General features: G+C 40.2%; 1 protein-coding gene across 2 annotated transcripts in view; it reads right to left on the bottom strand.

Annotated features, from left to right (window-relative positions):
- The window catches only part of negr1 (neuronal growth regulator 1), a 152,498-nt gene that overhangs the window by 67,061 nt on the left and 67,327 nt on the right, over positions 1-18,110 (bottom strand). For both annotated transcript variants that reach the window (XM_079642169.1, XM_079642170.1), the window contains exon 3: positions 13,860-13,985. In XM_079642169.1, the coding sequence (XP_079498295.1) occupies positions 13,860-13,985 (126 nt within the window). The remainder of the gene's footprint in view (positions 1-13,859; positions 13,986-18,110) is intronic.

Here is an 18,110-nt window from a genome sequence, read left to right on the forward strand (position 1 = left end):
GCCTTGTTGCTGAAAGGGCGGTCTCTCCACGAGACCGACACCTCGTCCAGCATCTCCGGAAAGACTGGAAGGAGCTGCCTGTTCGTCCTCGCTGCTTGGGGCAATTGCTTCCCCTCGTAGCGAGATCTGGAGGTCTCCTTGGCCACTTCAGGCCATGGGATGTTCAGCCTAGACGCAGCACGTTGACACACGGCCTGCAAGTCCATACTTACGCAGGGCGAAGCTGGTGTGCTTTCGCCCGGAAGAGCGGACATCGCTCCCGGCTTTGCAGCCTGAGCCGATGAAACGAAGATGACATCCTCGTGCTCATCCGAGTCGGACAGGAGGAACTCAGAGGCATCCTCTTCTTCCTCCATATAGTCCAACTCCAGGACATCCTCCGCGGGTGGAACCATGGTGAGGTCCAGTTGGGAGCCCCAGCTTGACACAGCGCGGGGCTCCGCTCTCGCGGGTCTTGCCGCCACCGGACCCCAGCCTGACACGGCGCGGGGCTCCGGTTCAGCGGCTGCCGCTGTTATTGAGCCCCAGCCTGACACAGCGCGGGGCTCAATCTCTGCGGCGGACGCAACCATGTCTTGATTGCTGGCCGGCGAATCAGCGGACATGAGGGGGTCCTGTCCCGACAAGCTAGCTTGGCGTGCTAGCCGTCGGCGGAGGCTCTTGATGGTGAAGCAGGCACAATGCCCGCACGAGCCAGGGTTATTGATAGCCTCCTGGGCGTGTTCCAGCCCGAGGCAGGACGAGCAGACCTGGTGTGAGTCTGTGCCTGAGATCTTAAACCCGCAGCCGCATAGCAGAGCCTCCGAGGTCCCTGACTCCTCTGGTGTGAGGGAGAGAAGGGTCCATCTTTGTTCGCCGGGGTGTCAGCGTGGAGTGGACACGTTAGTAACAGCTACTTTACCGAGAAAAAAATCCACCCTTGTCGTTAATCCGAAAGGAAAAAGCGACGGCGTAGATTTTATTCTTTAAAGAATATTAATTGGTGTGTTAATACCTTTTGTTTTTATCTCCGTCTCCTCTGGTGTGAGAGAGAAAAGAGAACGTCCTCGCTACCGTGGAGGGAAGAAAAGCTAGCAACAGGTATTTTACTAGCTTGAAGAAAAAAATCAAACCTTACCTTAATTTCGAAAGGAAGAAACAGCGAGGCAGATTACAATATTAACTGGTGTGTTAGCAAGCTTTGGGTTCAGTCTGTGGACCGTTAAGCTAGCCCGACTACTGATAATTCGAGATGTGCTCTGAAGTGAGAAGAGGTGTTTGAATGACGCTGCGTCGTAGCGCAAGCTACTTATAGGGTGGGTGGATTCCCTGACGTAGACGTCAAGATCACCAGGCAATCAGGATTGGCGTAATGAGATTGATGCTTCTGTTTGCATACGCGTTGAGGCGCATCCCATCGTGAGACATCGAACGGAGTGTTATGAATGAGAACAAATTTCTCTAAAGGCTCGTCAAGGATCGATTATCGAGGAGGCTGTCTGGAGGAGCCGTCACCGAGGATACACTGATTTAGAGGAGAGAGGAGTCTCTCTGGAGGAGCTATAACCGACGGTACACTGATGTAGAGGAGGGAGGAGAGAGGAGTCTCTCTGGAGGAGCTATAACCGAGGGATGTATCCTCCGGAGTCGATTTCAGGCAACAGTGATGTTTAAAAGAGGCGTGACGCATGGCTGGACTTATGACAACGAAGCACAGCTCTGCAAACTGTTCCCGTTGTGATAAGTTATTTAAGATGATCAAATGTGCATCAGACTTTCTGCCCTTTACTGTTTGTTTACTCACTAATCACATCTCCCCTGGAAGTTAGGCTACTTTTTTTTAAATACAACTGCTTTCATTCAGATGCAATGTTTACAGTGACAACAGCAATAATATAATGTATGTAACAGGCCTACATTACACACTTTATTTGTATGCTTTAGTAGATATATACAAGTAAACAGTAGAGATTTTTCATGAAACCATATAATGTTTCACATAATAAAATATACAAGGGCTGTGTATTTATTATATGCTTTAGGAGCTGTATGTGTGTGTTGTACAGTGAGCAGGTGTGTGTTGTGGAGTGTATATGTGTATGTTATAATTGAATTTGCCGCCAGCAGAGGCGGTGTGTGCGTGTGTGTGTGTGCGAGAGAGTTGATGTGCCAGGCAGACAGGCAGGTATCAGTAGCTTATCTGACATATAAATGGTCAACATTTTAACTTTTTAGCCTACGAACTCCCCGTTCGAGCGACTATTCCTTTGCAAAGTAGCATCACATTGGATATGCGCTGAAGTTGTCCTGGATTGGAATTTTTTTTCATTTTCCTTTGAGGAAATAGCAAAAATGTGCTTAATATGCATGAAAAAAAGTAGGCCATGGCCACATTCGTCATTTGTTGCGACAATTTACCTATAAGTTCATACTCAACCCCAGAGTATGTCTAAAAAAATAAAATTAATTTCGTCCATCCTTTCTTGAGTTATACATTTGTCGTGTTTTTGGCGCCCCCTATAGTCCAAAAGGAAAATACCTTTGTGTATTCCCCAATACAGATTGAATCTATCCACCAGAATGTGTGTTATTTGGATATATTGTTGATGAGTTATGAGCATTTCTTTCTAAGCCCTGCCTTTTTGCAAACACGTTTAGAATAATGACGGCCATATTTATCAATTGAACATGGCCATTTCCTTCGGTAATGTGTTTGACACTCCACTGATGCTGTATACTAAGTTTGGAGTTGAAACACAACTATTTTAAATTTAAGTTAATATTTCACGGTTTTTAACATTATGCTAATTTAAAATAAATCAGGTAGGCGACGCCTCTGGGTTCAAGGACATAATATGTAGAGTCGGTCCACCCGAGTAAGTGTGCAAAATGTCAGGTCATTCAGAGTTACGGTGCGACTTTGTAAATGTTTTCAAAAATGGAAATGAAGTAGTTTGGATTAATTTGTGACATGTAAATAGTCAAAAATGGTGTATTCGGTGTTAGCTTACGACCTCCACGATTGAGCTATCAAAAATTGGCTTCTCAATTAAGCATCATACTGGATAGGGACTGAACTTGTCCTGGATTGGAATTTTTCCGATCATTCCCCAAGGAGGAGTACGCAAAAATGTCCTTAAAATGCATGAAAAACGCACATTTCTCAAAATGGCCGACTTTCGGGGGGGCCGGGCTAATGAAAGGCAATTTGAAATATTTCCAGATTCATAAGAGCAATGCATATACAGCGTTTCGTGAATATCGGAAAAACTGTATGCGAGTAGTTGGGATTGATTTGTGACATGTAAATCGTCAAAAACTGGGTATTCGCTGTAAGCTTACGAGCGCCACAATTGAGCTATCAAAAATGTGCTTCTCAATTAAGCATCATATTGGATAGGGGCTGAACTTGTCCTGGATTGGAATTTTTCCGATCATTCCCCTAGGAGGAGTACGGAAATATGTCCTTAAAATGCATGAAAAACGCACATTTTTCAAAATGGCCGACTTTGTCGGGGGCGGGGCTAATGGAAGCAAATTCAAAATATGTCCGCTATTCCATGACGATTGTCTGTGCCAAAATTTGCAAAGATCTGAGAAACTATATGTGACTAGGGCGCTAGTGAGCAGTTTTTTTTTAAAATTACGTTTTTCTTTTACATTCGTGAAAAGATTGTGGGCTTTGACGTGTGTCCCAAGTTTTGCGTCCGAAGCTCATTTTATGCTATCGCAATGTAAAAAAAAAGTATAGGCCACGCCCACATTCTGTATTTTTGTTTCGACACTTTAAATCTCAGTTCATACTAGTCACCCCCAGAGTATGTCTAAAAAAAAGTTTGTTTTATTTTCGGCCATCCGTTCTTGATTTATAAATTGGTGGTGTTTTTGGTGCCCCCTATAGTCCAAAATGGAAATGCTTTGGTGTGCCTATTCCCCAACACAAATTTAAAGTATCCACCAAAATCTGTGGTGAATGGATACATTGTTGATGAGTTATGAGCATTTATTTCTAAGTCACACCTTTTTGCTAATACGTTTTGATTAATGGCGGCCATATTTATTACCTGAACATGCTCATTTCATATGTTAATGTGTGTGACCCTCCACCGATGCTGTATACTAAGATTGGTGTTGATAAAACCGAAATTGAAATTTAGGATAATATTTCACTGTTTTTAACATTATGCTAATTAAAACAAAATCAAAGTAGGCGGAGCTTAGGGGTTCAAGAGGGCTTTATGTAGAGCAGGTCCACCCGGATAAGTGTGCAAAATGTCAGGTCAATCCGACTAACGGTGCGACTATGTACATTCTTCAAAAATGTTTTACATATAGGTGGCGCTAGCGAGCATGTTGGAATTTTTTAACCCATCAACTCCAACATTTCGAATTTATCACCGGTCCTGCCGTCCGTGCAAAATTTCGCTGCATGAATGGCGTCGTAAAGCCATCAAATTCAGGATTTACCAGCAGAGGAATAATAATAAGAATCGTGCGAATAACAATAGGTCTTCGCACACTTCGTGCTCAGGCCCTAATAAGAAAAAGAATAATACCACAAATAACAATAGGTTCCTCGCACTTCGTGCTAGGACGCCGTTGGTTCCTAGCGCTCCGTGCTCGGGCCCTAATTAAATCTAAGAAGTCTGTTGGTAACTGAAGTTCTGAAGTTTTTTCTAAGAAACAGATTAAGGCCTGTAACATGCAAAATAGGGTTGATATAGCTAAAAAATAATAACTATAGAGCCAGTGGCGGATTTAGGATTGTACTGTAGGAGATCCGGGGCTTAGCCCAGGAGTTGTTGGGGGGGGGGGGACCGAACATCCTTTAGGGGGGTCGTCGCCTAGGGAAGATTTTTTTTTAAATATTGAAGTTAAAAGCATCAATCTGGTGCACTTTGAGAGCAACATTAACCCTACCTTAATAATACCTTAAAGCGGACAAAAGGCACTGGAGAACACTTATTCATTAACATCCTTTAATGAAGCAAACTAATGCCTTAACTCACTCAAACACAGTCATTTACTTATTTCGGTGAAACAAATGTGCCTAGAGTTTTAAAGGATGCGGATAGTCTCACCTTGATTCTGTCGCATTGCTTATTGTTTTATAGTTCTATTCTCATTCACCATCTTTGTTTGTGACGTAAAGAGTGTAAGAGTCACATTTCTGAATCGGACACTGAGTGGATGCAGTCACAGCCAATCGGAGTCTGATTCAGAGGGTTGCCTGTCAGTTCCGTTGCCTGTCAGTTCCGTTGCTATAGTTCCGTAGTTATGTGAACTGAAACGAGAGCCGGTATAATTCCACGCGCGAAAACAAATAAAAAATTGGAATATATTATTTTAGTGTCTTAAAAGTAGACTGAGGTATGAAGGGTTAACGTTACATCTTATGCTACGTTCACACCGGACGCGATGCGAATATTCGCTTCGCTCTAAACGGTCCTATCGCATCGCTCTAGTCGCTCGAGTTTCACCGTGGCTGCCAGCTGTGTTTACTCGCATCATTCAAACAAGACGCGCTGGCTCGGGAGCTACAACTACAACAAAATGAACATATTTTACCGTGATTAAATTGTAATACACGTTTCTAAATGAGGCCGACGTAACAACATACTGATATCGGTTAGTAAAAACCATGAATTAATGCTTGACAAGTCTGCAGACAAGACGGCAGGCAAAAAGCCTTTTTAAATGCTTGTTTTCTGAAAATGGAGATTGGGTTGACCAGGCTAAGCTAACGTTGTATATGCTCACTCCACACTCATAACAACGGCCTACAGACATAAATAAACCAGCGACTGTATTCGCCATGACACAGACAGTCTGTGGTTTGTAATTGTTTAACTTCTGTACAGTTTCTCTGTGTGCTAACTGCAAAAAGCTAATGGCTGATGTTTTCTGGTTGAACCTCAGTGACGGCAGGCTGAGAACCTCACCTCTGATTGGCTTCCGCGAGAACGCGTCACGTGAATTTGACGCTCGAGATGAAAAAATTGAACTCTCGCGTTTGACGCGGCCCCCTTCAATAGCCTCAATCGAGTGATTCGCGCCGCGTCCACCGCTTCATCGTCCGGTGTGAACGTAGCATTAGGATAATTTTGAGTCATGTTCTGTATACATACTAACATATAAGGGTATACTTAGTGTGGTTACTCCATGTTTACTAGCTATAACATTAACGTTACATCATTCTTTTTCACTTCTTACTCAGTCAGCCAGAGTGCAGATATCACCATTAGATTCACAAACCTGAAACATCATTGTTGTCAGCTTCTGATACTGCTGCTGCTTCTGCTGCTGCAGCTTTTGGCGCCTGCTTCGATGAAAATTACTTTCTAATATCCATAACTTTATAGCCTATTAGCTTAAAACTCGTCAGGCACTAGGAAGGATCCCTTCTTCTTCAGGGCAGGGAAGGCTACGCAGTACGCAGGCTAATGTCCCAAAGCGGCTGCCTCTCTGGTGGACTCCGGTACTGCACATTACTCCAGAGACGTTTTCAACAAAAAAAACGTTTTAATTATTTTATTTTATTTTTTGTCAAAAACATCCGGGGCTTTTCAGAAAACATCCGGGGCTTGAGCCCAAGTAGCCAACCCCTAGCGCCGCCACTGCATACAGCAGAAATGGTGCTGCTTATTTCTACACTCATGACGTTTATCCAACCTACAGTACAGTCACAGTCATGTGCAGTAAGGTTGAAGAAGTAAATGATTAACGATTACCATCAGTAGTCTTTCCACTAAGCTCATTTGAATATGATCGGAAGGCTTACTCCATGTTTCTGTGTCTTTGCTGCCAAATTAATTTTCACATCACAGACAAATTCTGTTGCTAAGCCTTGATAAAAAAGGTCAGAAAGATGGTCCCATTGCACAAAGTTATGATCAAATGCATTTTGTGATTGGTAAAATTAAGTTTTCACAAAACCACAAAAAACAATGAATCATACAACAGTTTGCATGCTTGGGGAACTCAAGAGGGGGGATGGGGGATTTTTACTAAATGTGAGTTTATATTTTGACCAATGTGGTGCTTAATAAATGTGTTTTTTGAAAGGATTCATGTATTTAAAATAAAATGTAATAAATAGGTTCAACGTTTAAAATATAATGCACAACAAATTGTGTTTATTATACTGTAACATATCTGATGATTGACTTATTTCCTAAGTATATATGGCCATTGGTCTCCTGTTTAAACTACAGATAGTTCCGAATCAAATAGACACAATTCTATTTGAAAATAATTAGGGGACAGTCTCTCTTGATAAATGGAATCCAGTATATTTAGATGCATCATCCTGCCCTGGCTGCACATGGTATTCCCACTGATTATAGCAGGCAGCCAGCTTTGCAAAGGTCAAAGAAGCCATTAAACAAGAATGGCCTCCTTGATATATACTTTGAAGAACATAACAGTATGTTGAATGCTCAACCTAGACATAACGAAACCAAAACAGACATATCATTATGTATCCTGAAAAAATAGAAAAAATAAAAGATGTAAGGAAAAAACTCTGCTGTTGATGTAAGTAATGCAAAACCACAAAGAGTCCAAACAGGAGTTTTGTGTGAGTGGTTACTGAGATATATTTGAGAGACTTGCAGAGGCCCTTCTCACCTGAGGGACATGTCACTCCAAGCAAATTAAAGAAATCACAGGGAGGTTAATTTGACATTCAGCGCCAATGCTTGGTAAGTCCTGTTGCAGTAAGCAATTTCCGACATTGTGTAGGAAAGCTTTGAGTACACTTCCTTCAGGGCTGCAATACGCAGATAGGGCAGGCATTGCTGAAGAATCCATTATAGCATAGAGCAGCATTTTCTACATCAATTTATCCTTTTAACTCTTGAAAACGAACAACCCACACTGCTACATTGTGTGCTTCTGCCTTCTGGCCCTAACTCAAGGTGTGGGCCAGAAGTAGGGGTAGAATCACACTATGTGCGGGGCCTGCCTGAAAAACAGGCTGTTAGTCTGCCTTGATACATAACCCCTACACTGCTCCCAGGAAGTCAATCTGAGGTAAACATCCAGAGTGAAAATGGGTCTTAAGTCTTGTCTGATCGCATGTGCTGCCACCACAACGACATCACTTAACTTTCTGTGCTTACATATTTAGCCAGATAAACTGCAGGCAGGGAAAGAAAATTCTAGGCGCCGGACTTGGTGGTTTGAAAGATCTATGTGACTGTGGGATCGCAAAGGACTTAAGTTCAAAGTAAGTAAAACCTTGTTATTTGGGGTATACTGTAGTGTGTAACAAATTAGCTGAAATGTTACTCCACATCCAGCTCAACTGTGCTTATTTTCATTGAAGTAACTGCAACAATGTGTGGAATTGAATCAATCTGTCCAGATTAGCCAACGATGGAATATTTAACACAGTGCAATATTTAGCCATATCCCTTTGTATGTATTCAGAGTTTGTGGCTTTAACAAGAATATAACAAAAACACCTGAAAAAGTGTTTGTTTATCTACAAGGTAGGTTAGTATGTGCTACAGGAACCATTCAGAAGAGTCAAATCAATCATACTGTAAAACAAACACTACCACTAACCTTGTGCCACACACCTTTCAGTCTGTTGCAAGGTCTGACTGTTAGTACTAAGTCTCTCATCTTGTCCCTACATTTATAAAATATTCCAGGAACAATGCAGAGAAAAAAGAATACAACTAAAACCCTAACTAGGGTTCTGGCAGCCGAACACTGTAATGTTTTGAGAACTATTTTAGACATAGCCACCAAGACTAATTATTTTCACGTGTAAATAATCAGCCGTAGTTCTGAAGCCCTCTGTTTTCGATGGGTCTCTACATCAAAAACACTTAAATCCCTCTAATTTAGAGGATTTTGGGGGTGGATGTTAAAGAGTTACAAAAAAAAAAGGTTGCTGCCTGTACTCATGAAATCAACTATGGCTGCCAGCACCTATTAAATATGTGTAGAGTGACAGTAACTCCATATCACATTTTAGTTTTAAAAGAAGGGTCTACTCTACTATTCATCATGTCACTAACACTTCAATAAAGCATGTGCCCATTGAGCACCTCTTTAGTTTGCAATACTTAGCTCAACAGCTGAATGGGGAAGTGTTAGACATGGCTCCCGCTGTTGATATCGGAAATGTAAAATGCAGCGTCCAACTCTTTATCTTTCACCTCCCATCATGTTTAAAGCGTGCTCAAGTGTCAGCCATTGAACTGTGCATCAGTTCATTGCAAACTATGAGGAAAGGAACACAATGCTGAATGAGAGATCTCTGGGGAACAGACCGCCAGAAACCTGTTTAGCATCTCTTAAAGAGCTGCCAATTTCAATGTGACATGGCAGGCACAACTCAAAGTATGTAGCAGGGATATAAAGCCAAGTTTGAATAATTCATTGCATCGTTCAAATTGAAAGCTACTAAGTTCAGGACCAACCAAGTTCTGTCGGATCCAGCTTTGAGTAAGCTGCAGCAGCCATACTGTAGTGACTCTTCAATGTAGAGCAGGGGTGTCCAAACCTTTTTTTTCAGAGGACCACATACAGAAGATTATATGAAGGGCTGGGCCCCTCACTAGAGGTGAGGTATATTGCCTCATATGCTAAGTTATAAGTTCGAAAAATCAATCAAATGTAGGTAAATTAAGTTTGATTCTTGAAAATGCAAACAGCCTACGTCACAGCTCACCATATGGTTTCAGTTATTTAGTTTGCAGCTCATGCCTTAAAACAGAAGCTTCAGATTGCTTATAAAAAGATTTGTTATGCAAATAAGTGATTGCGTTTTTTATATCAACTAAGATCAAATTGAAAATGTTTCCAACTTTAATTGATTGAATTTATTTGAAGAGTGGGCACACATGAATACTGTGATATGTATTTGTACATATACACTATATTTAACAAGCACAAGTTTAATTTGTGGGCCATATTTCATTATACTATTTGAATTAGCTGAGGGTCGTTTCAAAATGGGCATTTGGACCCCGGGTCGTAGTTTGGACACCCCTGATGTAAAGGATGATACTGTCTGTTTCTTGGAGGGAAGTTTGGGGAAGATGTGCCTTTCAATCTAAAATGCAAAGGCAAACAAAAACGGTGTATATTTGATATATGTACACTACAGCAGCTACTTAAAGACAAACAAGAGAAAAATGTGTCCCAGCTGAGTCCTATCATAGGAAACTATCAAATATGTATTCTAGTATTCTAGTCAGCCTTTTCAAAGGTCACACTTCTATCCCATGGATTCAAATCTCAATTGAAAGAGCTTATCAAAGCAATTTTGCCATGCTGTGTTATCCACCCAACCAAACCGGACAGAAACAGACTCTGTTAAAGGCTACTTCACCCCCCTCCCTATGACCTATGGAAGAGTGTCGAGGAACCACAGCACAGGAGTCCATGCGTAAGCAATACCCTGAAAGGCTGACATGTCACCTAGATATTGTGAGCTATAGGAGTAATGTAAGTAGAGATGTCGAGAGCTAAATAAAAAATGACGGAGTGGCTTCTAGCAGTATTACCACTGTATGACTAAGAGTATTTCTCCTTTAAATTAAGCTTTCAGTTTACCATAAACGTTGTTGGAGACGATCAGAATCCTAGAGGAGGAGCTGAAGGGTCTAAAATTAGCTCATTGATACTCATAAACTTGGCAGCTTCCCATTCATTATTTTCAGCTGGTGATTGAATGCAGTACTGTAACAGTCGGGGGTACAATCCTTGCTCAAGGGCACATCAACAGCGGTTAATAAGGTTAGGGCGAGCATGAAACTGTCACTTTGCACATCCAGATTTCCCCAGCTGATAAAGGGACTCGGGCGGGCTTTCGGGTCATGAGCGCCCTTATCATGTAGCAATCATCCCAAACTCCCGAGGACTTGACTGCCGAGTACATTTTTGACACGGGTAATTAAACTGTTACACAAAACACCAATGATGATTTAAGCACATTAAGCTCCACACATATGCTGCCACAGTTTTTTTTCTCCCAGCAGCATGTCAACTAAGATGATCTGTATGTCACAATTACTTCCTAAAGTTAGATTTTCTCTGAATAAAGAATATAAAGAAAGACTTTATATGCACACCCAGATTATCGTATCAATAAACAGTTTGTGGCCACACTTCACTGGATGCAGAAAGTGTATTATTAGCTGGCAGTTTGCTGGTTGGCAGGAAGTGAAAAATGCAAACACAAAACAGTGGGAGTGGGAATAGGAACTTGACAGTCAGTCAGGGCAATTTATCATCCTGTCAAACTTCACTGACTTGCTGCAGCAGAACCATCCACAGCGCAAAAAGAATCACGAACCTCACCCCAAAATGGCTGAGTGTTGAAGAGAGTAAGGTCCACAAATAAAACCTGCCATGTAGACACGTTTGTCACTTTATAGCCATTTCACCTGCTTGGCCTCACGTCACTGAAAGCTATTTCTTCCACCAGATACGAACAACACAGGTTTTATGATGGGGTGTAACAATATGATCAGATGTTAAAGTAATTCATGATTCAAAACATGGTTTGTTACATTAATACATAACATTTTTGTAGGGAAAAAAGTATAAAAGTTGAAAGTTGTTATCCCCTTCCTACCCATTTTTTTTTTTAACAATTAGCTTCTATAGATTAACTTAATCCAATACACTTGCACATCTTGAGTTAATAAACTAAGTTTGTAAACCTGTATTTTATAAAAAATAATAATTGGAACAGTATCCAAGCTTTATTTTTGTCACAAACACCATCCACATTTCTAATTTGGTGAATGACGATACTATTTAATCTTTAAAATATCATTGTAGGAGTTAAATCGTAATAAAGAAATGTTGTCCCATTTAAAAACCAAAATAAATTGCTGGATTATATAACTTCAGTAATGGGGGACAATTACCGGTACTTATTTTTGTTTTTAAGTATGTGTACATAAATAGTATTCAAGTAGTTTGGCTGCAGATCTGCTGCTTTCTGACGGGTAATTCATAACTAAGATAAATATGTCTATAAATGTGGCTGCACATTCAGGTTGCCTGTGCAGTGGCTGGAGCAGACTGTTCTTCATATGTAAGAGATTGAATGGATTTCCATCGATAGGTAATTAGCCTATTACAACCTTTCATTTGTACAACCTCCTTTAGACAAATGGCCCTCACTACAAAACCCGACTCAAAGATCCCATGGCGAATGGCTTCCTTTCTGATGTGAAGTGAGACAGTCTGTGATTACATTTAGTCCCGGGCCCTTTTATTTGACCAGCATATCATTTATTTCCCGTCATACTTCAAAGTGTGGACACTTCAAAGTAGAATGAGTGACTGCCACTCGGACTCTAAGGATGGCTCTTTTGATCATCTTCTGAAAACTAGCCTAACGCAATCAGGGCAAGCACACCAGAGAGGAGGATTTGACAGCCATAAGATAAATGCATTCATCCTCACAGCTATCAGATAAGCACAGCATGCTCTAACCCATTAATATGAAAATGAAGGAGGACGAGCATTGGCTGGGTGGGGGCTTTGCAGCAACAGTTAAACGCTTTGGAATGAGTTTATCAAAGGCAGGAAAGCACTTAATGGTGTATGTGAGCTCTGACTAGCAGCCAACCAAACACATTATTATGATAATTAAAATAAAAATCTTTGTTAATTCACCTTAAATTATGGTGTACAAATTGCCAAAGCAAATCACTGGTCCCCCTGCAGTGAAGAGAGCTGTGTTTTTTATACTTTAAATCCTTAATACACATGAGCAGGATGTACTATGGTTACACACTGGCTTAAATGAGCAACACAATTCATGGCTTGGTTTATCTGTTGTTGTTTCTTAGCGGTTTAAAGAGTGGCATTTCATATTGGAATGAACATAGAAGTTAAAAGTAGGAACATTAATGCTAATGCTCTAACTGCTCTACAGCATATGAACACATTCAGCATAGATTCATTCTATTTCTTCAACTGATTGCATTACTTAAAGTAAAACCATATAGAGGTCATCAGCTAGCTTGAAGGATATGTTAATATGATTTTGATAAATCAATCCGCACATATGCTGCTGAAGTGGCTACTTTCATTTGATATGGTCATCTAAAAGAAAATGTTTTATTATGCCAGGCACTTTTTGTGCTTTATATATTCATCTTGACTCAGAATATTTGGAAAAAAGAATCCCCTCAGGTCTGAACAACAACTTAAAAACGAATACAACACATCTTAGAGGAATCCATGTTGTTTCAACATTATGACTTAGAGCTCCTGAAAACCCAGAGGATGGAAGAACGACTTCCCAACTCAAGCAATGGGAGCATCCTAGAAGCATGTGAATGCACCATTGGCCTAGGTTTATGCTCTCCGAGTCCGCTCCTTGTTAGTGTATCTAGCTATCCCCAAAGTTAGGCTGAGGTTGAGAGGGCATACATGCCATTTTAAGACATTTGAATAAGTTATTCCCTTATCTAGTCATTGTATCTCTTAAACGTTAGTCAGTAGGAGGAACCATTTGATTGAATTGATTTACAGAAAACCACTAATTGACTTTTGCCTCTAGCATTAGTTACACTGCACTAGATGGCATTGGCATTGAAGAAGCTCAATAGTCAGGTCTCACTGATATTGTATGTACATTTAAATATGTATTACATCTATCCATTCCACCTCCCCTGTTCTGTCATGGATCAACCACAACAATGTCTTTCTTCATCCCTTCCCCCCTTCATCAGCAACATAACTACCAGTCCTCTCTCGTCCTCTGTCTATCACCTATTGATCCTGTCCACGCCTTCTCATTTCCTCTAGCAATTCATCCTCCCATATGTCTGTCCATCCATTCATCCGCTTGCCCATTCATTAGCATAGGTGTGTGAGAGGTGAAGTGAACTCACCTGATGGGGTTATGTGTCTCCAGGAAATGCTTGGCTCAGGTTTCCCACTGGCTGTGCAGATGAGCGACACATTGATGCCCTCGTTTACCGTGATGTCAGAGGAAATGTCGTATATCTTGGGTGGAACTAGACAAAAGGAAGAAAAAAACAAGATTAGCATTTAAAAAAAATGCAACCTCTAGCTCACCAACATCATTTATACATATTGTATATTACATTCGAGAGTAAAGGTTGAAATAGGATTTATTTTGTTGGTTTTCAGCAAGGGGACACCAAACATGTTTAAATAATCTCTCACTTTTGGTAAAATCATACCAGGTACCTTATACTCAGTCTCTATGGTTCAGTTGGACATTGCCATTATGTTAACAGTCTCTAAAGGGGAGGAGGATTGGATTTTCCCTTGTCAAACCAGGAGCTAGAAGTCATACTGTAATGACAAAGATAATAAAAAAGATTATAATTGCAATAATGGTTGCATTTTCAGCAGAAATATTGTGACATGCCTGGTGAACTATAGCTAAATTAGCAAACTTATCAACTAACGTCACTGTCTTTATTCCACACTGAGTTAATTTGTTCTCATACTACCAAACTTCCGATTTATTTGTTAGACAGTAATGAAGGGCTGCGTTCAGCTGTCTGCTAACAGAGCATGATAAACGTAACCTTCATTTGAAACAGTGATATCATCGTGGGCATTATTATTTGTATTATTTCACAGTAAACCGTAAGCAAAGATTAAGCTGTCGACTGTAACTATGTATAATATTTCCTGACGGAGCTTGGCAGACAGTTGGTCCCGCCCACAAATCCTTCGTTTGGCTCAGTCATTTCCCAAACAGCTATTCACAAGAACAAAAAGCAGACCTTTTTAAATGAGTGAAAGAAAAAGAGACGTGGGCAGTGATTCATTGGTCTGGAACTAGAATACAGTTAAGGTGGTTTGGAAGCTTTGTCTTTTTTGAGTGAGTGCAGCTCATCAACAGTCTTTGCTGGACATCACTTACAGTCATAATTGGCAAAGTTCTCTGCACTTAAATCTTAACGGTGCTTTGATGTTAAAAGCTTCGGTATTTAGGCTGCTGAAAACACATGCAGCCACCCACAAAGGCATCTCAACACAACCAACTGAGAACAAATCCTGACACACACACACACACACGCATGCACAGTTTCACACACACATATACACAGGCTTATGAGACACTATTTTAATCTGCACGATTTGAATCTCAGAGGGAGCTTTTCTGCAGTGGACTGTGCCATACAGTAATGGCTTCTCAGTCGTCTGGGGCTTCAAACTATTCAACCCTCTGATCCTTCCTGATGCTAAAAAAAACTAACAAAAGAAAAGTTGATTCAACAAATTCACGAGTTCCTCTTTTGACCTGCCAACACTTTTTGATGTCACAGTATTCTTTTGTCATTGAGCTCTGTCCAGTTTGGCTGCAGCCACCCTCCTCCTCACTCTATTATGGGCAACAATACAGAGGATTTGGCTGAGTGAATACATTTACATTTTAACTGAACTAAAAATACTGATTTGTGGCCTGGACCCCCTACCTTACCACTGCTACTCAACATAAAGCCCATAAAGACTCTGAATACATTGACTGTATGAGCACTGATGATATATTAAGAGATAATAGCTAACTGTCAAACACAAGATGGTGCCTCATTAAAACAATCATTACTCATATACTGTAACTGGAAGCTATATGGTGCAAGTAAAAAAACTTCTCTGTGAGTGTTGACCGAGCCGCAAACCGGCAAAATGCTCAAAGTTATGAGGGACTGCCCATGAGAACATTCTCATCACTGGAGTTTTTTGTGTTTCGGGGGGGATAGGCATCATCTCTGATCCACAGATCTCGATCTAAATGAGATGAAAGCGGACCTTCAGTGGGAGGACCGGAGGCGATGTTGAATCTAGGTTATTGCTTGTCAGACTCCTGTGTTTACTTGCTGTAGGACCCCACTGTTGACACATCTCCTCAGTGTCTGATAGCACAAAATTGAAAATGTTGGGGTTGTCGACTGATCCTATCTCTCCCTGGCAGGGACCGGGAGGTTTTCTAAGGTTAGGATGAGGAGCCCTCAGTCTTTCAGCTCAAAGCTACTGTAGAAGTGCTTTACTGCATAATGATGTTTGCTGCAGCAGAACATAACACAAAGTAATAAAGAGAATAAAAGATCAATAGAAATCAGTCAAACTATAGACAAATGGGAATATCTGTGAAGAACAGCATATACTTCCCCAGACACTAATCCAAGATTTTGTTTGGTATCTTCCAAAAACGATTGTACTTGAGTATCTTTAAGTTTGAAGCAAGACAACAATTTGACTATTTGCATTTTTATTTTAGAAACCGCAAACATATGTTTAAGTTTGCGTGAACTTTTAGAAAATACAAAAATGGAAACAAAATCAATTACAGGTTATTTTCTTTTTGCCAGTGTCCTTAATCTCAATGTACTGCTCACTGTTTAGAATGAAACATGTTGTATTATCTAGACTCTAGAGAACAGTGAATGAGTGATAGAGGGACTTTGGACACAGTTAATGCATAAACAAAATATGATTCTGCCATCTGTTGTCCCTCATTAAATAAACCCCATCCTAAACACGATCGTATAGTGAGTCTCGTTGCTAGGTAACAGTGCTGAGACAATACAAGCACTGTTGCTGAGGGGCCAAAGGATGGAGAATTGATATTGAGGGCTAAAAGTGGGTTTCCAGTTAGAATCAGAATCAGAATACCTTTATTCGTCCCACAGAGGGGAAATGACATTTTTTCCAACAGAAAAAGAGCCAAAGACAGCTTAATGTTTAACAAGAAGTATGCATAAAAAACAGAAAAATATTTTATTAAAGATAAAAAAATGTTTTTCAATTAAAAAAAAGAATTACACAATTTACAAAAATACACAGCCTGTAACAGTTCTGAAGATGTAGTAGCCCTATTGCACGGTTATTCACGGAAAATACATTTATGTTGCTAATGTGCAATATATATATATATTGCACATTAGCAACATAAATGTATTTTAAAAACCACACTGATTAAGGACAACATTTGGTTACCGAGTGACTGCAGAAATAAAATGGTTTGTCAACTTTTAAGTGTTGGTTCTTAATGGTGAAACTTATTATTTGGCAATTTTAAGATTGATTTACGATTGTTGATGACACACTTGGCGTATTCATATGAATGTGCATACGTTTGTATGAGTGGTGTTTGATCAGAACAGTTTACATAATATCATCAATTGCCATGTTAAAAGTCTATCAGGAATCAGTCTTAACATTGTCTAAAGACTATGACAGTGAATGGGACTTGAGGTAGCTTCACCTTCACCTCACTTGACAGCACTATAGCTGTTTAACAAGAGTGTGATGCAGAAACTCAGAGCAAGTATGCATAACATGTGCATACAACATTACAGAATTCAACCTTTGGTCACACTGACTCAGATAATTTCCTGCCTTTTCTTTGCATTTCACACCGAAAAAGAGAAAAAAATCCACCTGCATTTCATGAATTGAACCGAGTCTACAGGTGGTGTCGACAATTACTATGTTCCTCTTTGAGCTGAAATGATACCGTGGAATAATTTAGTTAAGGCCAATGTAGTTCCTTAGAAAGCAGCATAGTGAAACCTACCTTACCTTGGCATACTATTTCAGTTTAAGTGGCGCAAGTACAAAAAAACTCACCATGTGTTTAAGTCATGGACCTCAAAGTACAAGTATCATTGCCGTAAAAGCACTGCAATGATGTTACAATGACACCGACTAAAGCTAAGGAAGCAAAGCTACAAATTAATATTAAAATAAAAAAAGAATACCAGGGAAAGACAGCTATTTATTTATATAGCTCTTTTTATCACATACAACATTTGCCTACCAGCGCCTCTTAAACTCATCAATAAACGCGTCCTATCTCACCATTAAAAAAAAAACTAAAATGTTAATTAACTGCTTTACGAGGGGTTATAAGCTGGGCTATGTATTTTTTCTGAACAGTTGCTAGGCAACCATCGAAGACTCCAGAAGATGATTGCCTCCATCAAAAAAAAACAATGTTGTGCACATATCCTGTTCATATTACGTCAGTTTTAGATTGTGTGTACCGAATAAATTATTCATAGGAAATATATGGTATTGGTATTTATCTTTGCCAGAAAGCAAATAAGCACATTTTCCAAAATCTCAAGCTTTCCTTTAAAAATGTCCCAAATCCAGAT

The sequence above is a fragment of the Notothenia rossii genome, assembly GCF_949606895.1.
Source record: "Notothenia rossii genome assembly, chromosome: 1".
Taxonomy (NCBI): Eukaryota; Metazoa; Chordata; class Actinopteri; order Perciformes; family Nototheniidae; genus Notothenia; species Notothenia rossii.